The 19,332-nt window shown below is 33.8% G+C and overlaps 2 protein-coding genes across 5 annotated transcripts; one reads left to right on the top strand and one right to left on the bottom strand.

The window, feature by feature from the left end:
* The first annotated feature begins 625 nt into the window (after positions 1–625).
* Positions 626–3,294, top strand: LOC103929641 (vacuolar protein sorting-associated protein 32 homolog 2). Of its 4 annotated transcripts, none has more exons than XM_009338863.3 (8): positions 626–776; positions 911–1,038; positions 1,172–1,271; positions 1,724–1,809; positions 1,895–1,986; positions 2,204–2,318; positions 2,409–2,627; positions 2,989–3,294. In XM_009338863.3, the coding sequence occupies exons 2-7, from the start codon at positions 967–969 to the stop codon at positions 2,604–2,606; spliced, it is 663 nt and encodes a 220-aa protein (XP_009337138.2). In that variant the 5' UTR covers positions 626–776; positions 911–966; the 3' UTR covers positions 2,607–2,627; positions 2,989–3,294. The 4 variants fall into 4 exon arrangements, with proteins under 4 accessions (XP_009337138.2, XP_009337137.2, XP_009337139.2 ...); XM_009338862.2 differs by having other exon boundaries at positions 627–776; positions 914–1,038; XM_009338864.3 differs by lacking the exon at positions 626–776 and having other exon boundaries at positions 794–1,038; positions 2,992–3,294.
* A 3,924-nt stretch (positions 3,295–7,218) lies between these two features.
* LOC103929640 (transcription factor MYB87) lies at positions 7,219–8,634 on the bottom strand. Its single transcript, XM_009338861.2, has 3 exons — positions 8,389–8,634; positions 8,130–8,259; positions 7,219–8,001 (listed from the first exon to the last, which is right to left on the bottom strand). The coding sequence occupies exons 1-3, from the start codon at positions 8,531–8,533 to the stop codon at positions 7,434–7,436; spliced, it is 843 nt and encodes a 280-aa protein (XP_009337136.2). The 5' UTR covers positions 8,534–8,634; the 3' UTR covers positions 7,219–7,433.
* Between the last annotated feature and the right edge of the window lie 10,698 nt (positions 8,635–19,332).

Below are 19,332 nucleotides of genomic sequence, written 5' to 3'. Positions count from 1 at the left end.
TTTCTAGAGATAGTCTACGGATAATGATAAAAAGAGTGAGCGATTCTGATTATAACATTTATACAACAAAACGATAATGACACATCATCATTGAAAAAGAAATGAACTTAGTATACGTAAAGAGTCAAACATTATCAATTTATTTTCATACTGATTTCTGTTTAAGTAAACACGACAACGTGCAAGAGAATCTAGAGATCATTTTTACGGTGTCATATTGGGTTTGGGAAACTTGAACAGTTAAATTAGCCAGTCGGCCCAAAGTATATTGGGCTTGGGTTTCTTTTAATACAGTCTTCAATCTAGGCCTTCGCGTGCCGGTTCATAACCTCTATTTACCAATAAACCGCCGGTCACATTACTTCGTCCAACAAACAAACGCAAGCATCCTATTCGTCCGTCACCACGAACTTCCTAACAGCCCGTTACGGAAATCTCCCTCCCTCATTTTCTCGTTAAGTAAAAAATTAACTACCATTTCCGGAATTCGGATTCTCTTGGATTTTCTTTGTGAAAATTTCGGTGATTCGTCAATCTTGCTCATTCATTGTATATCGTGTAATTAAAATTTATTTTTAATATTTTTATTTAAAATTAAACACTAAACAAAAATTAAACGCACGATATATAATAAACAAACATAATTTACAGATTTTTACAAAAGAATCCGGAAAGAATCCTGTTGGCCACTTCAGGTCATTTACCTTTACTCTTCACCAGTCCAACCTTCATCAGAAATCACCCAACTTCTTCCCTTCAACGCGGTTTTCAATATTGTCAGTCTTATTTTTTTCCTTTTAATTTTCAACTTTTAATTTTTATGAATTTAATTTTGATATGTTGACCGTTGTTTTATTGAATCAATATATATTTTCAAGTCTTTATGGGTCAAAAAAATTCGATTTGTTAGCAGGGTTTTTCAAAGTTGGTTGCTTTTTCTTGTTCTGGGAACCGATCGAAGCAAAAATGTTCAAGCGGGTGTTTGGGAAAGCTAAGCAGGAGGCCAATCCCCTGCCCACGATTCACAAATTAAACGATGTATGATTTTTTTTGGGGGGGGGGGGGGATTTTTTATTACTCGATTTTGTTGTTTTTTGCAGAAATTATGACAATGAATTGGGTTTTGTGATTGTAATTAACTGATAAGTGTTGGGTTTTTGGGATTTTGCAGACACTTGAGATGCTGGAGAAGAAGGAGAAAGTGCTTGTGAAGAAGGCAGCTCAAGAGGTTGAGAAAGCTAAACAATTCACTCAAGCAAAAAACCGAAATGGTAAGAAACCCGAACGGGCTACATTCAATTTTTTCGGTTATTCTTTGTTTCGTGTTGGACGATTTGAATGTTCTGTGAATTTGATACCGTATGTGGATATGAAGTATTGAATTTGAACAGAGTTTTTTTATATTTGTTGATTTTGATTAGCTTTTAAGAATGTGGGCAGGCTGTTGTATACAATTTTGTTTTCGTGTATCCATATTCGGTGGAGGGACATGTTAAAAGACTAGGGAGAACAAATTGTAGTCACTAATTACCTGCTTAGGTGAATTTTTCCGCGCATATCATGATAGCGGAGCATGATCGTGGGTAGATTCTGTTGAGTAAATTCTGTAGGTTGTAAAAGCAAATGAGTGGACTCGCGTGACCTAGACTTGTAGCGAGATTGTGAAACCTATTGTGTGGTAATTATTATTAACTCATATACCTTGTTGCTGTTTTTAATACAGCGGCGATAAAGTGTTTAAAAAGGAAGAGGCTTTACGAACAACAAATTGAACAGCTTGGGAATTTCCAATTGCGCATTCACGATCAGGTGCTTGTTGTGTTGTTTTAAACTCTAATGAAGTTTGATGTGTTGACTGTTTTTGTTGAAGACCTGTTTTGTGTTGGGGTTTTAGATGATAATGCTGGAAGGTGCAAACGCTACAACAGAAACTGTTGATGCATTGAGAAGTGGAACTGCTGTAATGAAGGCCATGAACAAGGCCACGTAAGTTGAACTTGAACTTCATTCTTTAGAAGTTATAGATTCCGTGGTCCATCATTTCCATAACTATAGCATCATTCTGTAAATACGTCTTAAATTACTTGTTTCACTTTCCGTTTATATTGGCTTGTTTTGAACATGTCTTTGGAGGTTCTTTCATATGAAGCATATCCTTTTGTTCTGTGTAGCGCATCTCACCTTTGGCCTGTTTTTCCTACAGGAAAATTGATGATTTGGAAAAAACAATGGATGAGATCAATGACCAAACTGAAAGCATGAAACAGATTCAGGATGCACTGTCAGCACCTATCGGTGCAGCAGCTGATTTCGATGAGGTATTGTCTTTGCAAGTTAGTAGTTCGTAGATTCAATGCTTCTTTTTTTTGTAAAATCAATAGTTCAAATTGCAATATTTATTCTCGCAGGATGAATTGGAGGCCGAGCTTGAAGAACTAGAAGGAGCTGAATTGGAGGAGGAGCTTCTCCAGCCAGCCACGAGTGCTCCTGCAGCTCCAGTATATGTAAATCCTGAAGCAGGCAGGCAACCAGCCCGACCAGCTCCTCAGAGAAATAACCGTGAGGAAGATGAGCTTGCTGCATTACAGGCAGAGATGGCACTTTAAGCGGTTATATATGTGTATCAGGTAGATCATTTGTCTTGATAATATAATCATAGCCCAACAGCCTCTACATGACTGTCACTGTCAACTATTGTTGTATTAGGGTAGTTGCACACCGCGGAGATCATATCATTCAAAGCACAAGCATATCATTTTAGAAAAAGTCGTTATGCTGAAAGCGCTATACATGCATGTTATGACAATTGAGAAAGACTTTGAAAGGCACGAGTCCAAACATTTGGTTAACTATACGGATTGTTTGTTTGTTTGATCATTTCATGTGCTGCAATTTGAGTAAGAGTTGTGTTTCTGCAAGCAGTTGACGATCCGCCTTTCGTTATGTTAATTCCATTCATTTTGACGGGTTTCATCTCTCTGCGTGCAGTAGTAACATGTAGCGGGAGACGTTTAATAAACTATGGAGGATGGTGCGAATCTCTCGGACTCTCCAGGCTGACCAGTAGACCTTTTTACCGCATTTGATGATTGTGAGGACACTGTATATATAATTTTAAGCAGATAACAGTGTGTACTTTGTAATTTACTCGAATTGTAAAACTATACCGGGAACCTTTTGCCCTCCGATCCCGGTTCAGTGACTAAAAAACCAGATGGGAATACGACGTTATCTCTTAGTGATACAATTATGTATGTCCTTTTATATCAATGTCAATGTTTTTGTTTTCGTCCATGTCAATATCAATGTTAAAATCCATGCATATTTAAAGGTGTAAACGTCGTCGCATGGACGGGGCTACATGCATGCAAAATATGCAAGGTCATATTGAAGGATTCAATGACAGAGAACAAAGAACTTTCGGTATTGTATGGTACTGGAACACAATCACGTGTTATATATAATTATATAATATGAAATAAACGACGGGTTTATACTTTGAGAGATGTTATTAGCACCCAATAATTATCATTTATGCACTCTAGCTTTATAAAAACACTAGGGAAAATCTGCATAGAAGACTACGTAGATGCTGACATTTTTTGAGTGCCGTAGCAGCTCCTTATACTTACTTTCCTTTTGGATGAGGGAAATTGATGCAGACAAAGTAGCACTTACATGAAGTATTGTGATAAGATTCATGCACGAGGAAGTCCAAGTAGTGCATTGGAAAATAATTTTAGCTTTAATAATATTCTATGTACTAGGATTATCTAGGAAGTCCATGTAGTGCAGTGTATTGGGATTAATTGGGTTCACGCATAACATTAATGTGGGTGATGAGTTCAATGTATGGAATGGTGGATAAAGTCTATAAATCACTGTAAGCCTAAATCTCTTATGTTCTATCAACTAGGGTATTACGTAAGAATCAACGATATTCCTTTGTTCTTGGCTATTCTTATCTCTGAGAGTCGACAAGACTTAAGGGTTTATTGTGTTCTAGAGTTTGTTCTCTTTTTCTTATATTATATGCTGCATCGGAAATAAACTTGGAATTTGGACAAAATTTGAAATTTATAAGTTGACATCAACTCTATGTTTGGATTCATAAACATAAAAATTTAGAATTTATGTGTTTAAAAAAATAAAAAAAATAAAAAAATAAAAATGGAATTCAAGACTTCCATTTCTCAAGCTTAAATTTCATGTAAATAGTTATCATTTTCAAATTTTTACGAGAGTTTAAAATCAATTACAAAAGAAACTCATCCTTAAGTGGTCACCATTGCCACTCCCACCACAGTTGCTATCACCGCCACCACTCACCATCATCAGCACTTTCGCCACCGCCGCTGCTACCACCACGCACCCTCACCACCAATACCTCCACCTACTAAATCCACAAGTTATAAATTATTTATGTATATGACCAATAAAGAACTTGGGTTTGCAAATACATTGTATCATAAAGCATGAAATTGGTGTGAACAATGCTTGCAATTGACAAAATTCTCCTACTTAATAGAACAAAACATTAAAAGTGGAGGACTATCAACCCATCAGTCCATCATCATATGATTATATACAAGAAAAAACAAGGAACTTGTATGTATAGTTTTGTTCAAATATTTTACTAATTCAGATTTTAACTTTTAGACATACAACAAAAGTTGTCCATGTTGCTAATGGCATCTATAACATTATCTTTTTTTTCTTTGACTTGAGATCACTCTGTCTGGCATAAACTAGAATTTTGAAAGGGACGGATCTAACTCATTGATTCCTGCTTAAAAAATAGTAATTTTAGTGTTTTTATTCTTTGAATTTGGATCCACTTCAGACCTTACTGTCAAGAATCTAAAGACTAAAAAATTCGGATCGTTCAAAAAAAAGAAAGAAAATTCAGGCCCTTAGTTTGTGTAAAGTAGGCCAACAAAATGAGTTAATAAGGACTGTCGAATTCAATTTAAGTGGTCTGAATTTTCTACTTCTTGAGCACTGAACAATGAGATTTGGAGAGGATCCATCTTAAGTAGATAAGATTAAAGACATGATTCTTCACTTGATTTATATCTTAAACAAGAAATGGAGAACAAGGTTGCTTTTCCCTATTTCCAATTGCATTTGCTCCAGTGTGAAAACGACGAGAAAAACTCTCTTGTCACGTGAATATGTTATTTCTCTCTTTTCTCATTCGTCAAAGTCATTACTTAGAAGATGAGCGAGAAAGATAAAAATGGGATATATCTCCAAAATAGTAAGTATTATTTCTCGAAAACGAGGGGCACTTCACCAGAGGAATATTCATGCAGACAAAATGCCACCAAGAAGCAGATAAACAACATTCATTATGTTGCAATTTTTAGAGTTGAATGTGAAAACATGAGAGAGGCAGATAGAAAACAAAACTTTAAGCCCAATTTTTCTAAACCGTTCTTTTATTGGAATATAACCCTAATTATGAAACTTAAACACCAGATTAAAGCTTTAGCTTAGCTTTGGTATTTGTCAAATAAACCCTAATTAGGGCATCTCACGTAAATGGAGCATAGGTAATATCAAATAGTTTAACGTCAATTTTCATGCAAACATGATAAATATTATGCAAAAAATATGAAGTGACAGAGAGTTCATGAAACGTTCAATTTTTTAGAAAATCTCCTTAGCATTTCTAATTAATCTCATATTTTAAGATGATGACTAACAAACAACAATGTTTTATAAAATTATGGTTTCGAAAACACTGATGACTAACTAAATATAATGATGTTAATAATTGAAGTGATTAGTGAGGCCTAAACAATGGCTTAGCCTTAACACGAAAAAGTCTTCACAGATAAATTGGAGTGGAAATTTTAAAATAATTATGTCCTTTCGATTCTTGAATGGTCAGACTTCAGAGTACTTGACCGTACAATTAACAATTCTAATATTACAAGGGAAAGAGATCCATTTTGAATTTCATTCAGAGCTCGAGACCAGGTAACCTAAACTACTCAAATTGAATTCAACGGTTCTCATTAACATTTTACTTGCCACTCAAACTAAGAGTTCTAATTTCTCTTTCATACAAATCAAGAGTGCAAATTTTCTAGTCCTTATGCTTCAAAAACTAAGATCAGGAGAAGATTCAAATTTCAATTTCAATGTAAGGTAATATATTAATTTGAATCACAGCTTTCAAACCGTGACATTTGACCTTCAGCAGCACACAGCAATCTGCATGACTAATTAAAACCCTACAATATTACGTTACTGCATGCTGTGAGTCTTGTGACAAATATGTTACACAATGTGTTCATATTGCTGCTTGAGAGTGAAATTCCAGCACTCAATCGCGTCACATCTCCGGCTCTTTTCAGTGTCTCTTGTAATCTAATCCAGTTATAAAGAGAGAGATAGATCCTCGACGACAGTAAAAAATCTCCATATCCTCAACTGTCAAAGGGTTACAAGACTGGCAAGGTTCGGTTTGAATTGATTGTTTCTCGAGTTTGTTTTTTGCTCTGTATTCGTACTGGTTTAGTACTGAGGTGCTTTTATAAAAAGTGGGTATCAAAAAAAGCTGAGCTCAAAAAAGTGTTTGGTAAACACTTAAAAAAAACTTATTTTCACAGTTTTGGGTAAAAAAAGTTAAAAACGTGAAGCAGCAAAATTGAGCTTATTCTCACAGTACAACAGAAACAATTTTTTTTTAAAGCACAACAATACCAAACCAGTTCGTAGGATGAAAGGTGAAAACCGTGCAATATCCGAGAATCGAAGAGTGATTTTTTTCTTTCTTGACAATATTTCTTTACCTTTTTTTGAAATAACTCCTTGACCATATATAACCTTTGATTTTTACCACTTCAAAGTCCCAAACTTGCAAACATGATGTACTCTTATGACCGTAAAAATCAATACAGCTAGGGCAGAGTATCTTTTATGGTTATTGTGTTGAGAGGGATATGAACTTTGAATTGGCCAGACTCCCACACAACTTTCATGACCTCTGACCTACAAAGGAAACAGGCAAACTTGATGAGGCCATCATGTTGAGAAACTTCTCAGAACCCAACGATGGCAAATTTGAGAAAGTTGAAACCTTCAACACACACACACAAACACAAACACGCAGAATTCCAATCACGTGATGTGAGAGATACACAGATGACGTGACAATGGTAGATAGAGAGAATGGAAGACTAATGCATATTGTTCATAAGCTAGTCATGGACAAATTTGATTAACATTATATGTTTCCATAAAAACTAGAACAAGTGAAAGACAGAAAATTAAAGCATTTCTAGCTAGCTAGTTAGCGATTTTTCTTCCCCAATTCCTATCCGAATTCTCTGCTTTTTGCTTCTGTTTTCTCTAACCCAATTCATTTCTTCCCAATTTGTTACAAACCCTTTTGACTCAGATCAATCCTGTAAGTTTCAGCTTCAAAAGAAATCACCCAAATCTGTGCATCCAGTTGGACCAACTTCACTGGTTTTGTCTCCAAAACACATGCCATAATGGTTGACATTATTATCATAAGCCACACCAAATCCATAATCCATCAAAAACCCATAATCCTGATCAAGATAACGATTCCCAGCTATGGAAGATGAATCCGAAACGCTTGATCCCTCCTGAGACAATGAAACAGTAGTGCTGTAACTCCCCCTTGACATTGCACCGAAATCCAAAAAACCCGAGAGCTTGGGGTTATATAACTGATCAGGGTTTAAGCTCATGGTCTGGTTATCTGCACTCAGTCCAGAATTCACATCATATAGCATCTGCAATGTGGATGGAACTTGGGGTTGGGAAGTCGAAAAGGCAGAGTCTTGGGGTTTCTCGGCTTCTGGGATTCCAGAAAAATTGGCATTGTTTGCAATTGTGGGCTCTTTGCTGCTGATATTCTTTATCTTTCCTCCCAAAAGCTTCTTCTTTAATTTGGTGTTCCAGTAGTTCTTCACATCATTGTCTGTTCTTCCAGGCATGTAAGAAGCAATGACTGACCATCTTAAAAAATTGGGGGAATTTAAAAAATGCAAATAAGTTAGAAAATACTGATCAAATTAAAAGTTGCGGATAATAAATTAAGATATTTAAAAAAATAAAAATAAAAATAAAAAACATTGAAAACTTGCCGGCTTCCCATCTGGTTGTAGAGGTTGCATATAATGCTGTCCTCCTCCTCAGTGAAGCCACCGTGTTTGATGTCTGGCCTCAGATAGTTCAGCCACCGCAGACGGCAGCTCTTCCCGCACCGCCTCAGGCCTACATACGGTACAAAAACTAATAAAGTTCAGAACTTTTTACAGAGAAAGCAAAAGCTGCAAATCCCTTTTCTCATTTCTCCACAGTTTTCATTCTTTGAGCTCAAAAGATGGATTTAGAGAGAGAGACCAGCTTTTTTGGGGAGATGAATCCAATTGCTGGCGGTGCCATCACTGCCATGAGACTGGAGGTAGGACTTGAGAGCTGCGTCTTCTTCCGGAGACCACGGACCTCTCTTCACGTTCTCTTTGTCACAGCATGGAGTGCGTCCCATGGTTACTTATTGTGCTCCCTCACTTACTCCCCAAGAACCAACCAGAAGGGACAGAGACGACAGAGGAAAAAAATCAGACACGCAAAATGCAATGGGTTTTGGTGGAGGAGGGGGTTCATAAATATGGTGGCACCTTGAACTAATTAAATAAATAAAAGGCTTGCCTTCTGTACGGATATCCATATTTTTCAATTTTAATTGTAATATTTTATGTATGATTCTTGTTTCTTGCTCGCGAAGAGACATGACCAGTCAAACGGATGTGTATTTGACTTTGTTTTTTTTCAATTATGGAGATGAATTACCGTTCAAACTTTGGTGTTACGATGTATTTTCTTTTATTTATAAGTGAGAGATTTAAAGTTCTAATCAAAGTATAATACGCGTATTAGTTATTAATCTTACACCCTAGTGACATATTGGTTAGGACACCATAAATACGATATTCGTTCCAAATTGAAGGTCCAAATGTCCTATAATTTGGTCGAATTTTATTAGTTTAATTTTACTAACATTTTAAAAATCTAATTATGCATTCTGAATTTTTTATATTTAAAAAAAAATACTCATATAAAAAATACATAATTAAAATTTTAAAATACCAACAATAAATCTCCTATTTATTAACTGCATGTGTTCTAAGCTATCGTCACAACACATGGACGTAGTCAGCAGGGACAGGCAGCCAAAGAGGAACAAAACCCCACTCTCTGATTTGCTCCACTTACAAAGTTATTATTTATTAGTCGTAAAATGTGCAATGCTTAACAACATGTTTTCCAAATGATGTTTTACTGTAGTGATAAAAAGTAATTATGTATATTTATTCTAGTGTAAATTTCATTACCATCAATTCCCCACCACCTAATAGTTAACAATTTAACCCACTTAACTTTGCAATAATCAAATGACAAGAAATTGGTGGCTAATTAGTAAGAATAAATGGTAAATTGGAACTCAGATTAAGACAGTCAGCTTTAGCTCTTGCTGATATATATAACAAGAAAAACTAACGAAAAATCTAAAAAAACTTCCCTTTTAATGAAAATCCCTTTTTAAATGTATAGTAAATAGTACCAGGAAAATGTATAAATATGGTTTTTGGTTGAAAGTAAACAGTATCGGTAGTGTTTTGTTAAACCTCCTTATATAATATTGTTGAGTCTTTATATATAAGAAGTAGATTACTGTTGATGTGACATTATTGTATTACATAAACATTATAATCATAATTGTTCATTCTCTTTATTCTTATCCAAAGATCAATTTTAGAAGAATTCATTTAATTTAAAAACAGTTTAGTTATTCATATTAATCAAACAATTTCACTATTTAGTCATGTATGTGAATCAAATCAAATGAACTTTTTAAAGTGGGGGTTTGTACAATTGACTTTTTCTCTCATTCCGTGAGAGAGCTTTTCTCTGCTTGAGAGTTCTTCCTCGCTTTTGATGTAAGGGTTCCGATCTTACTCAAAATCAATAGCGTCAACTCTAGCTTTGGCTAGGATCGGTTGCCAATTTCCTCTTTCTTTTCTTTTATCCTTTTTTCCCCTTTTCTGCTATTTTTCTCTCTCCTCCTCGTATTGATTTGCCCTTGTATTCTTACATTGTTGACATTCCTTTTCTTCCTTCATCCGAGTTTTGATCTTTAGCCATACCTGCCTTGGAGATGGTGCGTAGAGTTTTGGTGCTTCGACCAACTCGAGTGTTACCTTTTCTCTGTCGTCTGCCGTGCCTGGCAATGTTGCTCATGGTGTTTCATGGGTTTTTTTTTCTTGATAGTTGCCTAATTTCCTTTAGTTGTTTGTTATCTTTACTTTCTGGCTATGATCGGAAAGCAGATTGGGATTGGATGATGAGATTGGCGAGGCGATGTTTGGAGGTGGGCATGGCTTTGTGCACGTCTAGAGCACAGTACTGGAGGAGACGATTGCAGCGGACTTCTTGTCTTTTTTGTTTTTTCTGTTTTTGGGCCTCAGTTATTTGGTTGGCCTCTTGTTAGTTTGGTGTTTGGCCCATCTTTGCTTGTTTATATTATGGGCCTTTCGTATGTAAATATGTTTTTTTTTTTGTTAATAATAATTTCCTTGGCCCATAAAAAAAAGTAGGAGTAAAAGTAATTTTACCATTCAAAGTAACCAACGAAGGCAAACTTTGATGGCTTGGACCAACTTACATTTTAACAATTACAACAAGGTAGCAAAAATATGTGAAACATGGAGAAATTTTTTAACATGGCTTGGTACATCAAGTGTAATAATAAAACTATAAAATTGGTTAGAGATTTTATTTAATTTCCTGCTAATTATATTATTACACTTGGTATCGGATCGTGTTCTAGGCACATTAAAAAATCCCAACGAAAACTGGACGGTGGTGGCTGCTTTTTGCTCTCTCTCCTTTTGACTTTGTATTTTGTTATCTTCTCTGATTTCAGTCTTAGATTCCTTGTCACGGACTCAAGTGGTTTCATGTTTATTTTGCTTATTTGGTAGCTCTACAAACTGTCTACATGCAACCAGATAACTTTGAGGTGTTTTTTGGTATACTACCAAGTTATATTTATGTTCGTACGTGTGTATTTATTTCTTTCCTCTTACGCTTCGCATGCTTGAGCAACTCTAAAGCTAGTATATACGAGACTGAGAAGAAATAAGGCAAATTCCAATCCACAACTCAAGTGACAATTAAATCAAGAATCGTCGTAGTGTCACGTAGAAGTCAACCGGTTGATGTCTAGATCTAAAGTTCAATGAACGGTTGTTCTACATAAACGAACTCCACAAACATTGTGAGAGCTGGCTCTTTTAGAGTTGAGTGAGAGTCGAACCTGGACAACGTGGTCTGCTATTGCAGCTCTTCTGCGTTGCCAAACGTAGCCTTGGGTCAAGATAGGAGAATTTGGAAATCTTATTGGATTCACAGGGTCCGATCCATCCATCCATCACCGCACATGGAGCGGACGATCTCGCAGTTCTTGGTCAGTGAAGATATTTGATAACCCGACGGCCCAATTCTCTTTGGGGCCCAGGATCTGCAGAAACCACTGTGATCTAAATATAGTTGACTTGGGGTGGGCTATAGATGTATCCGTGTGTATGCTTAGCCCAATGAAGAAAGCATTTGATATTCGTGTGCACCGAAGTCCTATCAGGAGATTCTTCAATGTCAGTAATTTTCAAGAGAAGAGAGAGAAGATTAACGTAATAGCTCACTGTATAAAGATCACTTCTACAAAGAATCAGTAACATATGAGATTGTTTAGCCATCGAACTATATAAAAACAAATTCGGTAAATGGATTACAAACCGCTTATTTATTTGTTATAATTGTTTGACTAAATAACCATAGTTTTATTTGATTCTTTGTAGAGACTTATCTTTAGAGTAATATAAATAAACTATGACGATCACAAATACGAAGTTCTGTAAATCGGCCGGTAAGTGAATTGTGGAGCTCCTCAATCTTGAGGAGCGAAGTCTTTCTCGTCCCATACAATATGACAGTGAAACAATCAAAGGAATGTCGCTTTTTATGCAGACTTGTATATCTATATTTTGGTTAGGCGATCAATGTCATGGTATCAACCAGCCATAGGACAAGAGTTTAATTCAGATTGTCCCCACATGAGAGAAAAATTGAATTTTCATATACCTATATATATATATATATTTTTTGAACACTTAGTATTATTATCAAGTGATATTTCTCTTTATTTGTAACTTGTAAGTAAGATATTTTAGGTTTGATTCTTTTCAATACTATGGCTAACACATAGTGTAGTTTAGCCTAATTCTCTACCCCATAGTGTAAATATTTCATATTCAAAAAAATAAAAATAAAAATAAAATTAAAAGGTTTGTCTTCGTTCCATGATATTTCACACGCTTCTCCCTCTTAGATTGGTGTATTAGAGACCCTGATGCTAGTAAAATTGGTTAAAAAGTATGAACGATCGATAACCGTTGATTAGTGTGAATTCCACCATAATTTTCTTGCCAGTGAATAATTGAAAATCATATTAAATGAATACACAAAAGTTGAATATGTGTAGTAAGTGCCAACATGAACTATATGCACCTTCCTCCACATCCAAATCAATGGAGTTTGCATAATTCCATTCGTAACAAGTACAACTAAATGGAATTAAAAAAAATAAAAATAGTTTAAAAACTTTGAGTTTTAATTATAAGGACAAAATAAAGGGTCAAGTGAATAATACCAGGATTGACTTTTTAGTGTAAAAATATGATTTTTCGTTAAAGTGAACAATACCATAAATTTTTTTTTGAAATTCCCTTTAAAAAATGGAATAGTAATGTAAAAATTAAGAAGATAATGCTGAAAATTTGAACCTAAGTTACACCTACTCCTATGCTTAGCTAGAAGATAATAGTAAATCCATCAAGATGATGTTTACATTATTTTTCCAAACACAACTTCCATTAATTTATATTTTTTTGTGACTTCGCAAACAAACTTAATAGCTAATCATGACGAATTTAATTCACACAACCCATCATTTTTATATAAGATAAAAACAGATATGGATAACCATATATTTATATGTAGATAAGCAAAGCTTTTTATCTTAGGGGATCTTCATATGTCAAAAGAAAAAAAAAAGTTGTGGGCCCATTAAACATTACACTTTAACGATTTAAACTATCTATCTTTTAAGTTTTCATATGGATTGTCATTGCAAAAAATTAGTTCAATTCTAAACATTTTTTTTTTAATAAACGATGTTATCCACATTAAGCTAGAGGGAGTGGGTTTAGCCTCATAATGAACTAACAATAAAGTGATTCAATTTTGCCTTTGACGAGAATCGAACCTAAGATCTCTCACTTACAAATGATTAATTAATCCAAAACTATTTACTCATATGATTGGTGTGATGAAATTTCAGTGTTCATAAAACATTGTGTTCAGCAATTACTTTGAACTTTTTTGCTAATATTTTGTAAGGATAATCTATAAAGTTTAAATTGAAAAATAAATAGTTTGGATCGTTGAAGTTCGATGTATAATGGACATCACAATTAGTTCCCATTTAAAAAATAAATAAAAAATTAGAGATCCTTTGGATGTAGATAAGAGCCGAACTTGTCCACATCATTCTATGCAACCACCACATTTTCAATCCAAAAAATAAAGGTATCAATCTATTTTCTCATTGCAAGCAACCTAACACCCAACAAATAGATGGCTCAGAAGGGAAAGTTGATCCAAAGATTGGCATATAATTCTCTCAATCTAAGCACGATTACGACAATGCATGATACATTGGGAGGGACTTAGGGTCCCATGCAAAGTTTACCTAATCAAGGACGGTTGAGGAATGCTTTTTTAGAAACACGACTGTTTATAAGTGATTTTGCTGGAAAGTGCTTTCTAAAGGTGTTTTTATAATCCAAAAGCACTTTTGAGTTTCTATGACAAGTGGTGCGAGAAGTGCTTTACTTATTTGAAAGCACTTTAAATCTTACCAAACATATTTTTATATGAGCAGTAAGCGTGCGGTGAAGAATGTTGAATGAGAAGATGAGGCGGATGAAGAAGTAATCGTATTTAAGTTTCAAAAGCATTTAAAATGTTTTCTTGAAAAGTAACTCATTATGTGTTTCTTGCATGAAGCAGTTCAAGTGTTTTTTTAAGATAAACTTGCATTTTTACTAAGGATTAATCTCAAAAAATATTTTCACTTTGCATGAGGAAGTATTTAAATAAATGTTTTTATAAAGCTTTTGTAAACACAAATACTAATTTTTTGGATAAACCTAGTCGAAAACATTTATAGCTCTCAACCTATCCAATATTTCTTCAATAATCTGGATCATGAAAAATGAACAGTCAAAATTAAATTGAAAAAATAATATTAGCCGGAATACTAATAATACGAACTATCGAAGACTTATCCAAACTGTTTTTTTTTTTATTTTAACAAACGATATTATCTATATTAAGGGAAGGGGTGAGCTTAGACTCACAATGAGCTAATAATAATATGGTTCAAGTTTGCTTTTAACAATAACCGAATTTAAGATCTCTCATTTACGAATGACGAAGAATACTACTGGATCGCAGTATTAAATATCTACTTGCCCAAACGATTAGAAAGCTTTTCTTTCCCTTTTCAAAACCAATTTCAAACAAATTCGTTGTATGTAGCCAAACAGAGCTCAAAACACAAACTAGAAAGGGTTTTTGTGATGGGAAAGCTTTTGATGGTCGATACACCCACGAACTGAAAAAAGTTTTGAGGAGCACGTCACTACATGATTCCTCCCTCCCCACCCAACTAAAATGTTCCCCTGGTTCGCCGAAGACGACAAAATAAACGAAACCCTAAAGTAGGAGAGAGAATCCTCGTTGGATCCTTTTTGTGAGAATCTTCAGGATCCTTTAATCACATTCGTTTATCATATATTGCACGGTCAGATTTTGTTAGGTACTGTTTATATTCAATTTTAAATAAAAAAATTTACAATAATTTATGACCGTAAGATGTACGGTGAACGGATGTGATTAGAAAATTATCAAGATCCTCACGAAGGAAGTAGGTACCACCGTCCACTTTGTCTGCCCCCTTTCATTTTTTTCATTAAACCCATTCATTTACTAATCCTGCTTCAGCTGTTGCACTTACTCTTATTGAACTCAATAATCCATATCTACATTACTTAATTATGGCCTTAATGACATTTATTAATCACCAACAATACTTGTAGAGTTTGATTACTAAGATCATCTCTAAAGAAGATGTCAAAAAGTTCACATCAACAATAACGGTAAAAAAGACAAAACTAGTGTTTATCAATCAAAATGTCAACTCCTATGTGGCATGACATGAAATGACAGCACATGGGGTTACTGTCAAAGTTGAAAGCAGCTTCAAATCTATTTTTAGTGGTTAATAAACGCTTTTTATAATTTTTGTTATTATCTTTTGTTTTAAAAATACTAATTGCAATTATGGAAAGTAATATGCAAGTAATAATAGTTTAAATTTGACATATCGAGTGGAGAAAAAAATTTACAATAATTTCTGACCGCAAAATATATGATGAACCGATGTGATTAAAGGATTCCCAAGATTCTCCTAGAGGAAGTAGGAACCACCGTCCACTTTGTCTGCCCTTTTCATTTTTTTAATTAAACCCATTCATTTACTAATCCTGCTTCTGTTGTTGCACTTACTCTTATTAAACTCAATAATCCATATCTACATTACTTAATTATGGCTTTAATGATATTTATTAATCATCAACAATACTTGTAGAGTTTGATTACTAAGAGCATCTCCAAAGAAAATATCAGAACGTCCACATCAACAATAAGGGTATAAAAAGACAAAACTAGTGTTTATCAATTAAAATGTCAACTCCTATGTGGCATGACATGGAATGATAGCAGAGGGAGTTATTGTCAAATTTAACAGCAGCTTCAAATCTATTTTTAGTGGGTAATAAATGCTTTTTATAATTTTTGTTATTATCTTTTGTTTTAAAAATACTAATTGCAATTGTGAAAAGTAAATAATGCAAGTAATAATAGTTTAAATTTGACATATCGAGTGGAGAATAAAATTTACAAAAAAAATATACAATAATTTATAACTGCAAGATGTACAATAAACGGATGTGATTAAAGGATTCCCAATATTTTCTGGAGGAAGTAGGAACCACTGTCCACTTTGTCTGCCCTTTTCATTTTTTGTAATTAAACCTATTCTACTAATCCTGCTTCTGTTGTTGCGCCTACTCTTATTAAACTCAATAATCCATATCTACATTACTTAATTATGGCCTTAATGACATTTATTAATCATCAACAATACTTGTAGAGTTTGATTACTAAGTGCATCTTCAAATAAAATGTCAAAACGTTCACATCAACAATAACGGTAAAAAAAAAGACAAAACTAGTGTTTATCAATCAAAATGTCAACTCCTATATGGCTTGACATGGAATGATAGCAGAGGGAATTACTGTTAAATTTGACAGCAGCTTCAAATCTATTTTTGGTGGGTAATAAATGCTTTTTATAAATTTTGTTATTATCTTTTGTTTTAAAAATACTAATTACAATTATGAAAAATAAATAATGCAAGTAATAATAGTTTAAATTTGACATATTGAATGGATAACAAAATTTACAAAAGATCGATGTGCCACATAAGCCTTCAAATTTAAATTTTGATTTCAAGATTTAACATCTCGTCAGAGATGATCTAAAAACAAAATCTTATCTCACTAAGTGGGATCTTTGTATGAATCCTAAAACGTTGCTGCACTCGATTTTGCATCAAATTTAAATTCTGATTAGTATATAAAATTATTGCTTTTACTTGAATTTGCATCTGTTATTCATCCAATCTGAACTTTAGTTGATGTTTAACAATGAGCAATCCATCTTTGGTGAATTCAGAGGGCGCGTTAGGGATGTGCAAAAGTGCAGTGGGACAGGGCTCCCATTTTTTAGAGATTTCAAAATCTTTGATCCTCTTATATATTATATATGAGTATAAATTTTTTAATTAATTTTTTTTAACTGAAAAGAAAAATCATTATCATATTCTCATTGAAAATTATTTATTATTCATTGTGGATTACTTATGCCAAAAACATTTTTACCTATGAGCGCATTTGCATAAAGATGTTTTATAAGAACAATATTGGAAATTTTACTAAAAATTGAAGTGTTATATAAAATTAATTAAATGGTATATGCATCGTGGATTGACTCAATGTATTTGAATGATAAATGATCTCTAATTGAAGAATAGGTAATTTTTAAATAAAGATTAAAAATTAAACGTTTTTAATTATAAAATTTGTATGATCAAAATACGTTATTTGCAAATAAAAAATAAACTCATCCCCAAAAAAGGATCCAGGTACGAGGTATTATCTTGTTTCTGTTTTTTTTTTTTTTTTTTGGGTAAAAAAAAATAAAAAAACAGAATTCTGTTCAAAACCTTCACATCAAAGATATTGATTTTTACGGATAAACCCCTGAGGATAAAAGAATAGTAAAAAACAAGTGGCACAAAAAGTGGATAAATATTTTCTAAAGTGGATAAGGACGAGCTTAACACATGCTACATCACAAATCTAATCACAACACCTGAAAAATCAGATGATATAATTGTTTACTGACAAAGGTAGTGGGGGATATAATCATACTTTACACATCTTTAATCATTTTCTTAATCCATGGATGATAGAAGAGGGTCATCTTCGGATTTATTTTTTGGGGATCCTAAGAATTTCTATATTTTAATCATTTATCATATATCGCACGGTCAGTTTTTATCAGATACTATTTGTATTTAATTTTAAATAAAAAATTAAATAATTTTTGACCGTACAATACACGATGAATGACTAAAATATGAAAATCTCTAATATCTTCACAATTTGAATCCGAATGAAATTCAATTCCATAGATGATATTCTTAATTATTAAAGTATTTATATTGGACCCTCGTTACTGCAAATTATTTATTTTCAATATAATAAGCTTGGAACTCAAGCTTCTACAAGCTAAAGCATCAATTAGATTTTATTCTTTTACAAAAAATCATATTAAAAAAAAAAAATCATTGATAAATAACAAACAGTCACAAAGTAAGGCCGGCAGAAGAAGCCGCCTCAAGACAATCGGCAGCAAGTAAATTAACAATAAAATTAGTGGGTTCTTCAGACCAAAATCAGGAGGTTCCATCCATACAGTAGAGCGGAGTGGGCAAGGTGGTGAGCAGTACCATTGCCTTGGTGACGGATATGGGCAACCGAAGCTCCAGTAATCCTGAAAGGAGAAGCCTTAAAGTCTTCGATAATATGCCCCAAGTTGGACTTATTCAGAAAACTCTGAAGCAGAGCTTTCATGATCTAAAAGGAATCACACTAAAAAAAGAAAATAATTAAAACTCATTTCCATCGCCAACGACAAGCCTTCCTGAGCAGCCAAAGCTTCCACTTGGAGGGGAGAGAACACAAACTAAACCGTATGGCACAGGCAGCCACAAAACGAACCCCTTGGCTCAGTTGAACGGTTCCATAGGAGGTTGTTCCTAGCATCCCAAATACCCCATAAAAAAGTTTTGTTTACTTTTTTTTCCATCATAATTTTTGTTACCCCTCGTAGAATCTCCAGAAAATTTGGCATGAACAAAAATTTTAACAGTAAAAGATTTCAGCGACCGAAATTAGGTTGCGTAGTCTTTTAACTTGACGATCTCTCACACCGTTGATAAATGTGATCCAATATGTTACAATTTATGTATAATTTGTAACACAAATAACACTATTTACTCCTCAATACAGATTCACATTGTTGGTCCATCAGATATTCCGTCAAATTTGTTGAACAGTTCTTATTAAGTTGGTTGTACTGTCAATTTTGTTTAACAGTTCTTATTAAGTTGGTTATACTGTCAAATTTGTTAACAGTTCATATTAAATTCATTACGGTTCATAGACCATTGCTTAGGATATAAAATCCAAATTCATTAACACAAATATAAATCTCACATTAGAATGACTAAAACTTGGTTAATGTAAATTATGTATTTTTTTTTTTCCTTAAAAATGAGGACAATTGGCAAGCCTCGATTGTACACTCATTTTGAACCCAGAGATGCTATGAAAAATTTCACCATACCAAACACAGTTAAACAAACTTACCAGCTCGGAAGATCAAACTCTAAATCTCTCACATTTTTTGTTTATTGAAAAACCGTAATCCGCACTCTTATTACCGGACCAATTGCTGTGGTTAAAAATTAT

The sequence above is a fragment of a genome, unplaced genomic scaffold, assembly GCF_019419815.1.
Source record: "Pyrus x bretschneideri cultivar Hongxiangsu unplaced genomic scaffold, Pyrus_bretschneideri_v1 Contig28, whole genome shotgun sequence".
Lineage (NCBI taxonomy): Eukaryota > Viridiplantae > Streptophyta > Magnoliopsida > Rosales > Rosaceae > Pyrus > Pyrus x bretschneideri.
This window is presented reverse-complemented; position numbering and strand designations above follow the sequence as displayed.